General features: G+C 38.1%; 1 protein-coding gene across 3 annotated transcripts in view; it reads left to right on the top strand.

Moving 5' to 3' along the window:
• The first annotated feature begins 480 nt into the window (after positions 1 to 480).
• Positions 481 to 10,306, top strand: part of LOC121298907 (high affinity cAMP-specific and IBMX-insensitive 3',5'-cyclic phosphodiesterase 8A-like) — a 72,283-nt gene continuing 62,457 nt past the window's right edge. Inside the window, exon 1 of one of the 3 annotated variants that reach the window (XM_041226211.1) lies at positions 481 to 635. In XM_041226211.1, the coding sequence (XP_041082145.1) occupies positions 570 to 635 (66 nt within the window). In that variant the 5' untranslated portion in view covers positions 481 to 569. Of the gene's footprint in view, positions 636 to 6,091; positions 8,696 to 10,306 lie in introns of those variants that run through there. The other 2 variants (XM_041226210.1, XM_041226209.1) reach the window with 2 other exon arrangements.

The following is a 10,306-nucleotide window of genomic DNA, read 5'->3' as shown; positions in this document are numbered from 1 at the left end:
TTCATGACGCCGACGTTGTGGTTTGCCGAGTGAGTGACCTTGCTGTTGAGTTATAGCTCAGGTCTAGTTCTGTGAACAAAGAGGAGTGGCTTCAGAAAAAAAAAAAAAGTGGTCCCCCGGTTTGCAGAACGTTCTGGCTCTATTGACGTGTACACGAATTTACTAGGGCAGCTAGTAAACAATTTACCATCAGAAACAAGACACGTTTCGCATTATTGATTGTCATGCAATCGCCCTGATCTCTGGCAGTGCTGAGAAGTTGCACATCGAGCTGTCAACTACATTAACAGGATATCTGGAGCTAATCGGCTTGTGGATATATTAAACCGTATGTAGCCATAACTGGTCAGCTGGAACTAACTGAACAGTGGGCACACCAAAGCAAACGAGAAAAGACAACGAGATGGCCATAGTAACAGAATATTGGTGATTTTTTTTTTTTTTTTTTTTTTTTTTTTAATTCAAATAATACTTTTTTAAAAAGTTTATTTGTTTTGTCACGTGTTCTGTTGGAACTCTGCTGTATGAAAGAGTCTGTCAAAGGAAAGCGTGTCTAGAACTAGGAGGAGATGGAAAAACGCAACAGAATGAAAGCAGAACAAGAAGGGATTGTTAAAAATGGACCACTGCACAAGGTTGGATAAGTCACAAGCTTGTATTTTCTTTTTAGAAATCTCGAGTGTAAAAAATACGTGTGCTGTGTGAAAGTTGACAGATGGCAAAAAATGAGTGCTGTGACTTTAAGTGTAAATAACGCTAATTTGCCCAGCTTGTCTCTGATTGTCTCCATTAGATGAACTTGATCTACAATTTATTATGCAAATAAGTGACTTCATTAAAAAAAACTATAAACATGATAAACAATGGAGAACAAAACAACACAATTAACAAACATGTTCTTTGCAGTCCATATGAAAAAAAAAAAAAAAACGTCTCTTAATAAAACAACGTGTCTTTGAGATAGTGAGGCTGTCGAACACTGTGCCCCACCTGTGTTGCCCTCTGTGAGGCTGTAGTACAGTCTAGGAGCACTAGCAGGGGCAACCTGAGGTTGAGTAATGGGGAAGCAGAACCCGGGCTGGTTCTGGTGTTGGTGCTTGAGGACGTGGTTGGTAAGATCCTGACAGAGCTGTTAATGAAGGAACAGCCATGCTGGTGCAAGGTACTGAGGGGGCAGACCCTGGAGTGGCTGTTGAACACTCAGACCAGGGAGAATTGTATGGATTCATGCGATTGTAATGCAAGTTTTAAAATAGCCTCCGGATCCCTTGAGTTCTGAAGTTTATAATGCACTCCTGTTTCTCTGCTGATGGCATCCATTTGTTTGAGTACTTTGTACGGTTCTTTCCGTAGCTGGGTCATCAATCCACACAAGATCCCCATGGCTTGTGACACGTGTTCCAGTCGTAATAGTGCTTTGATTTGCCCTGGCTATGTCCCTGTTTTCATTCACTATTTTAAAAGATAAATGTAGCTTTCTGTTGCAGCATACTGTCCTGGAGTGCCTTTTGTAGCCTTTGGTGATGAAAAGGTACCATCTAGAACACATTTGCTGTCAGTTTTACTTCCCATCCGTGAGCCAGGAAGAATGAGGTGTGCTTAGTAATCGAGTGCATAGTGGTGTTGTAAGCAAGTTTCCACCTTTACCGTACAGGATTTTTGCCAATTGATCCTCGATCTGTTTGCATGTTCCACCACCCCATCAGACATAGGGCGGTAAGGTGATGTCCTCTCGCCTTCTCTCTCTCCTCTTTTCTCCTTTGCTTGCTCCTCCCCAGCTAAACATTATAAACAGGGCTTCACATAACTTTTACCATTAGGTTCTCACGTGAGTACCAGTAGAAATGGTTTGGAAGTCATCAAAATTAGAGGGTCATCAACCAAGTAGCTGTCTAGCTCCACCTCAACCTCCTCCTCTGACAGTTCAAAAAATTGGAACGCCAAGGATCAGTGGTGCAAATCTGGAGCTAGCAAATTCTTCTTCATTAGCAACCATAGATGATGATAGTTTCTCTTTGGGTCTGGACTACTCACATGACCCATCCACATTCATCTACATACAGAGGAGAGAAGGTTTGTGTTGTTGCAATGGGGGCTTGATTGGGGTGGTATTTCATAATTTAGCAGCAGTAGGCTCTCTAGTGCTAATCTTTCAAAACAGTTTAGCAGCAGTTTGCATAACGATTTGCACCCCTGGCGCTGGAACTAGGGGTGCTGAGGGTACGGCAGCACACCCTGGCTTTGCATGGCTTCCATCATGTACAGGGGTTACAGTTTTGTTCAATGGCTTACAGCACCCCCACTTTAGAAATTGTTCCAGTGCCACTGTGTGAAGGATGCTGGGTTCAGGATCAAAGGGTCATCTTGCACATGAATATGCGTCAGGCCAGACTGAGGCTAGAATCATATATATGTTTTTTTTTTAATGTTGACATGTGAAACCCAAGCTCACAAGCAGCACTGCTTAATGGCAGTGTCAAAGACCACAACAGTAGTTTATGAATGTTTAAGTAGGAGTCCGGATTGGTGGCTATTAAAAGTTTTAACAAATCTTTACACATTCTCTGTTTATTTCAATAGACTACCACCAAATTCCAGCCCTGGGGATTCAAATGCTAAACATAAAAGACTTCTTCAATTTATTAGTGTTGTTGAGCATGTTAGCTTGATGGCACAACATTATTTATAGAAGGATAAACTGGGGGAAACACATATTATTTTTATTAAAATGCTTAAGTAAATGTATTTTTTTTTTAAAACTTGCGTTTAAATGTAATAGCTCACATTGACACCTCCTCTCGTCCATGTTCATGGGCGTTAATGAGCTCCCACAATGCCACTCCCAGTAACAGCATTGCTCTGGGACTGTACACTGTTCTGTATGTAAGGTTATTGCATACAAGATGTCATCTCATGTGGCAAGAGGACCACAAAGCCATACGGCTGACAAAGGTTGTACTTAGGAACTACAATGGCACAAAAAAAAGGTGTTGGTGTTTTTTTTAAGTTTAGAATTGTGCTGTATTTTCTATGCAGGGGGTGACCTCTGTACACTGGAGAAGATGTACACTTTTAACACTATAGCAGGTGCTTAGTCAGTCCAGACCATCTGCCCCTTTACAAAATGACTCAAGATGACATCATTAAATGAACTGGATTACATAAATCTGTAGACTGAAATACCAAGGCTAGGGGGATCCCTTAGCTCAGCTATGAAGTACAGAAGTTAAGCCACAGGAGGCATCCCCATGACGTTTTAGAGCTGTAAGCTCATCTACACAGACCTGTGTATTTAAGCTCTTGCATGAGAGGAAATCTATATTTAATGGATTAAATGTTTGAATCTTCTGTGAAAATGGGCATTTACCTTTTAAACTACCATTTAAAATGAAAAAGTAGACTTGTTGGTTTTCGTATTCAATGTTCAGCAATGCATGAGCACACAATAAATGATTAATGCTATTGAAAAAAAAAGAAATACATGATCCCCATCAATCAGGACATTTTCAGTTACAGGTAGAGTAAAATAATTAACTTGACTAATTATCTGTGCACATATTCAACAAACGTGGAACAAAAGTGTTAACTCTCAACTGTGATTGTGAGATATTTCAACTTGAAGCTGGGCAAGGCTATGGAGAGTCAAACACTGTTAAATGTGCCTCATACTGTGAATTCAGGGAGTACCAGAGCAAGTGGGTTAGAGGTATGAGGACATGCAACTCCTTTCTGATAAAACCCCTTCAATTTATATATTTAAATATATAGTGTGGCAAAGCAGGGAACGTTACAGGAGTAACCACCATCATTGCAAAACATTGTGCATAGAAAGCATTTTTTAGTAATTGAAAATGGTAGTAGTAGATGGTATATTGATTTGTAATTTTCTTAAACACTCTTGAGGGAGGTCAATTGACGTCTTGTTTGTTGTTATCTCTGTCCATATCTTGCCTCTCACTACATTTGTTTACATTCTGTGCATTTCAAGATTAATGTAGCTGTAATGCATTCACGTGACTCATTGTTTTGCATTAGATTGGTGTTTGGACAGTATGATCTATTAGATAAACTTTGGTTTATGACCTCCAATGTCTAAAACACCACAAAACATAGTAATATACTGCACTTGAAGTAGAAGAGAGAATACAAACTGGTTAGTACAGATTAACTCTTGTATAAACACACCAGTCTTGCAAAGTTTACCAGTATCATGAATGAAGTACAACATGGTCTTCAAAAAAAGATTAAGGCCCTGGGTCCCCGAGTGGCTCACATGGAAAACGCACGGCTGCATGATGTGCTGGGTAAGTCATACTGTGAAGGTTTGCATCCTGGCTGTGTGAATGGCAGTCTTTTCTGGGGATTCCAGTGGGAGCGTGCACTGGTTTTGTTAGGCAGGCAAAACTGGCAGGAACCTGTGCTTTGCAAACTATTGTATTTATTTTCGGTTTAACCTCTTTAAGTCTTTACAAGTTAATGTCTGCCAGAAATATTTTGCCACTATTCTCTATAGATCTGTCACAACTGTTAAAAACGTACTGAAGTCTCTTTTTTACCATCCAACAATGCTTGCTTGGATGCAGAACTAGATAAAATACATTGAAATATATTGTGTGCCTGCCTGGCAACACCACATTTTTCAGGTATCAGAACCTCTCCAAATATGCTTACAAGACTAACATTTAAATTGTTAAAGCATTGTGTCAGAAATGTTACCATACAGCCTCCAAAAATATCAGCATATTTCTTTTTTGTCAAAAAGATTGTGCCAAGCGGCATTACAACTGTATACCAATTAATTCTTTTTGCATCAATATGTGATTGCTTTAAGCCATTCACATTAGGTACTTGTGTAAACAATGTAGGTTTTGTTTTAGACAGAAGATCGGGTGATGAAATTACCCCCTGCATTGTGACCTAATGAAAGAACGAGCTTGGTGTGCAATTGGTGTAGAATAATAATTTAAAGGTGTATTAGTCTAGAGCTGTAAAACATAGTTTTGATGGCAGCTATATTGGGTGTATGTCTATATTGTTTAGGTTTCCAAGGGTCTCATGCATTCTCGGTCTCAAAATGTCAGGCTCATTTTCTTAATACTCACAGGCAACTGAAATGTTATCTACAGTGATTTCTCATGATCTACAGTACAAATACAAATATAAAAAAGGAACTGGATGAAATAATAAAATTGACATGGGAAACCTATTTAAAGACAGGAGTCGAGCACTGATCGCTTAGCAAGTCTATCTCAACCAAGGTGATCAGAAAGCAATGAGCCACACTTCGGCCCAGGCTAGCCCCCTTTGCAGACTGTTTTAGTGGAGCTGTTTTTCCACTCACCAAACCACATTCTGGAAGGCAAGTGCCAAGTGCTGCAGTTTGTATTGACTGTTTCTCTGATTCATGTACGCTGTGTTTAAGCAGCACCCGTGATGTTTATACTAAACTGTAGGAATACCTGGCTGTCAACATGTTGAAAACTACAATTTAGAGACAGATTTACAGAGATTTAATGTGACTCCATCCAGAGTGACAGGCGTTTGGTTAATACTGATGAAGTCGTTAACCACAAATTCTGTCTTCTTTGACGTAATTACAGTTTTACTTTACTTTTACTCTGGTGCAAACTTTGCAGCATTTGAAAAGAATAGTAATTGAAAACTGAAAACTCATTAATTTAATAATTAGCTTTGGCTAAAAACAACATCAGTGTACATGACTATTTCTACCATGCTATCTAAAAAGTGCAGCAGCTGAAACATTGAAGCTAATTATTAAAACGGTGAGTTTTCAGTTTATCAGTTACTTTTCTTCCTAATTAAGTATTTGTAGTGATTGATGAGTATCCTTTTGGATCTGGATTCTCCTTGGGTATGGAGCTGTTTTTGAATTTTCTCCCTCCACTCTCCACTCTCCACTCTACACTAGATAATTGGTCAGCCACTCACAACAGATTTGTTAGAGAAAGCCATGAAAACCAATTATTAATATTAATCTTTATGTCACATGCACTAAAATTTGAGTTAAAGCTGTACATTTTTTTTTTTTTTTTTTTTTATAAAATAAGTTAATTATAATACTTACTGTTTTATTTAATATTTGCTGTGATATGGTTGCAGTGATAGCCAGCACAGATACAAAATATTTCAGGGATTTCTTTGAGTGACAAAGAGTGCCTGTAGCCCAGCATTTTCACTACCCAAGGAAGGCAGTATGTTGAAGTCAGTGTGTCAAATTTTAGGGTATTTGCTCAACAACCTGAAGGCATAATACAAAAAATGGTTTCTATGGTGACCCCTTTCAACTGATTGTTAAGTGATCTTAATCTAAATACATACATACATACATATATACATATAAGCATTCAATTGGGTGCACTATCTGATCTTGTTCCTTTTATTTCATGCTAATTCTTTTTTTGGATCTTGGCCCTTTCTCTAGATATCACATCATCCGTCATACAATTGATACCTTTACACGTGAAACAAAATGTAATGATTGTGTCAATTGTAATACAACCACACTCATTTAAGAGGAGCTGTTCACCCACACGACTGTCACATGGAGGAAAACTTACTAGTGATGGACACAATGCAGCTGTGTCGATAGACATTGTGAAAATACCTGGGCTGTGTCTGAAGTCTTTCATTGTTCTGAGTCTGAGTGCTTAACAAACCAAACCCCTGAATTTCTGCATTGCCCAAATAAAAAAGAAAGAAAAAAAAAAAACGCTGGAGAAATCTTTCAGACATTCGATCCAGCCCAGCTACTGGTTCTTTAATGTACCTGTACCATATATACCTTCTCTTTGGTGCTTTTAGGGACTTTTCAGCATTAGCACACAATAAAGTGAGGTCTATAATGAATCTGGTACAAATATATTACAATATGGATTACTATTATTACCTTTAAGAAAGTGCAGTATAATGCAATACTTTGGGTAGCTTTTCAATGCTGTGGTACTAAACAAATATAATGGGTCATTTATAGAGCTACTGTTGCAACTATGATGTGACCAGTACAGTAACTCGACTCTTATTTCAGTGTGAAGACTAGGAGCAGGAAGGAGTTTCAAAAGTTACCAAAAACAGCACTTTAAAACGATCTGTATATTTGCAGCATGCACATCCTTATTTCAATTGCTTTTTTGAAGTTCCCTCTTCCACTTGGTTCCCCCCAGCCGTGGGCCTGCAGTTGCTGATTCGCCCCCTTCAGCTCATTTGCATTGACGTCTGTAAAGGCTGTAGGTCAATCCTTGCGGGTGCTTTTATTGGATCTGCCGCTGTCAAGCAGTGCTGAAGAATTGGAAGGGCAAACATTCGAAAGGCAGAGAAAGACTCACTGAAAAAAAAAAAAAAAAAGAAAGAAAAACAAGCCAGCATTTTGTGGCTGATTTAAAAAAAAAAAATTTAAACACTGGCCTCCATTTGTTCCGCAATTTGAAACCTTAAAAGAATGCCGAGCAGTCTGTGTTTTGAATCCATTCTTCATCGGTGGTACTACATGATAATTTGACAGCCTTACATATTTTTGTAAAAAAAAAAAAAAAAAAAAATGGAAGGCCTTTGATGCATTATATGTAATCTTTTTTTTTTCTTTTTGCTCCTGCAGTTTGTCATTTTTATTAATATTGTTAAGAAACGAAACCCGCGAATCTGAATGGAGGTTCTTCAAACAGAAGCTCCTTTTCAGTAATTATGATTTCTTTGGCAATTGAATGGAATGTTTGGTTGGACTGAAGGTTTTTTTTTTTTTTTTTTTTTTTTTTTTTTTTTTTTTTTGTGGGGGGGGGGGGGGTCTTCAATCCAGAACCGTTGCCAAGAGGAATATTGTGTGAATTTAAATAGCCTGCTGATGGAAACGATGGTACGATGAAGTGGAAAAACGATAGTAAAAACAGGTTTAAACCCTGTGGGTTAAAATTAGAGAGCATAAACAGAAACCAATAAAGAAAAAAAAAAATAACCACAGCAAAGAAGAACATATTTTTGTCTCCGGGATGTGGAGGAAGAAAACAGCAACAAATCTTGGAAAATAATGGATAAACGATTGCTAAAGGGGTAAAACTGTGCAATTAAGGACAACTGAAAAGTATAGAGGGGGTAAATATACTGCGTACGACTTAATAATAAAGATAGAAATGCGTATAACTGAAAGGCTGAAAAAAATGAACCGCTGTGGTTTTGAATAGATGCATTTGCAGAAGAAGTGTCTGTTATATATGCGCTGAATGTTATCATTAACTTTAATGTAAAAAAAAAACAAAAAAAAAACGGAAAGGAAATATATTTCCTGGTGGGGGAAAGAAACGGGAAGATAATATATTATTCATGGTCTCGGGAAGAAAAACGGGAAAGATAATTTCGCCTTGGGAGGTTAAAAGCAATGGATAGAAGATCCACGTAAAATATTAATTATAATATTTTGGAAGAAAAAAAAAAAAAAACATCAACGACATAATCAGTAGTCAAGGTGAAAAAAGAAAAGTACATTTGGCAAAACGTGCATTGAAGCATGGGCTGTGCTTCAAGCATTCACATCTCAGAAAGCAGGGTGGTCTATCACAGTGGAAAAGAGTCAGAGGATTCGAACTCACCCCACCAGACCAACACCACGGCGACTCCGTCTCAGCAAGAGCAAGGAAATCCAGTCCCAGGATTGTTTATTAAATCCTCGAGCACATCCACTTACAAGGTGAGGGCAAATGCCTCCAAGAAAGGCAAGTAAGAGAGCATTCAGAGCATAGAGACCAGCAGATACAGTGTAAACGTAACGGGGTTACAGCCGTTGGCACTTGGGCAACAGTATTTCTCTTTGTCTTTTTAGAAACCCATCCAAAAATAAGAAAAAACGTGTTGATTATTGTTTTATTATGTGCGTACAAACCAACAGTATTTTCAAAACTTTGCCCCGTCCTTATTTACATTCAGATATTGGACCTTGAAATATGGTGCTATTTGTTATTTTATTAACAAAACATATTGATATGTTTTAGATGTAAAAAATATAAACGTGTCCCATGCCCCGTTGCCACCCCCTGTAAGTATGGGGACTGACACAGGAGGAGAAGCTTCGTCTTTTTAATGGCCTTCCTGGTGATGAAAGACTCATCTGTATGCTGGAAGCATTCGTTTTCTATTTTTCCTGTAGCCAATATCGCATTGTATTGTTGGCTCATTTTGTGGTTTATTAGTTAAATTGCATTTTGCAGGTATAAAATGTCTTCTGGTTACACCACACACCATTAAAAACTCAGTCGGGCAGTGTCAACGTTTTGTGGCCGTTCAGGACTGGGGGATTGTAATGTAAATGTTTTAACATTTTTTAATATTTAGGAAGGTTGTTATAGCCCATGCGCCCTTCTTTAAAAGAATATCAAAAAACATCTTAAAAAAATGTGATTTAAATGTTGTCATATTATAGATGGTAAAAAATTGGGGCCTTTTTTAATGATGTAAACAACCTGATGCAAATAGTTGCCATAGAAACAGTTTCTTCATACCACTGCCCTATGCCTGATCATTTGCGGACCTCTCTTTTTATTGTGCACAGGGATGTTAAAAGGGTGGCCAATCTAACACACCAGCAGACAGGAATAATATACATTTAAAAGACGGTGGTATTGAGATCTGCCGCAGTTTAGGTCATTACAATGTCCCCGTAGGTGTTTTACATTGTTTTACCCACAAGGAATGTAATCAAAGCGGACTGTCAACCAAGTCCTCTTTAAAGTGGAAGTATATAAAACTAGACATTTAAATTGTGTGGCAGCTTTGAACTGATAGAATGCTTGTCTGCTAGTGGTAGACATGGACTTGTGATCCAGGAAAACTGAAAAAGAGAAATGCAAGGATTCCCTCCCATTCCCACCCCCCACCCCCCCACCCCCCCCCATACACATTGTACTTTTAATATCAGTAAATAACGAGACTTAGCTCCATTATCCACTTTCTGGCATAGAAATCTGTTACATAACTCAAATAAAGAGATATTTGCTCTTATGTGTTTCTGAGTAATACAAATTTTCAGCATTACCACACATTTTAGCAAAGCTTTCTTAAACAAGACAATTTTTAGAAGGTTTGTTGATTGCGATATTTCTGACTGGCTTAGGTGTGGATAAATACATATATTTAGAAGTGGTTATAATATAAACCTATACCCTGTCACATCTGTCGTGCTTTTTATAACCCTAAGAAGGCGGATTTTTTTAAGCCCATATACTTCATGTTCCTGGTAACTCGGATGTAATGTGGGCATCCGTATATATAAGATGTCTGTCCATTTTTATGCCCTTAAGTGTTA

Source organism: Polyodon spathula, chromosome 24 (genome assembly GCF_017654505.1).
Source record: "Polyodon spathula isolate WHYD16114869_AA chromosome 24, ASM1765450v1, whole genome shotgun sequence".
NCBI classification, from domain to species: domain Eukaryota; kingdom Metazoa; phylum Chordata; class Actinopteri; order Acipenseriformes; family Polyodontidae; genus Polyodon; species Polyodon spathula.
The sequence above is the reverse complement of the archived record's forward strand: the minus strand, read 5'-3'. Positions and strand labels throughout refer to the sequence as shown.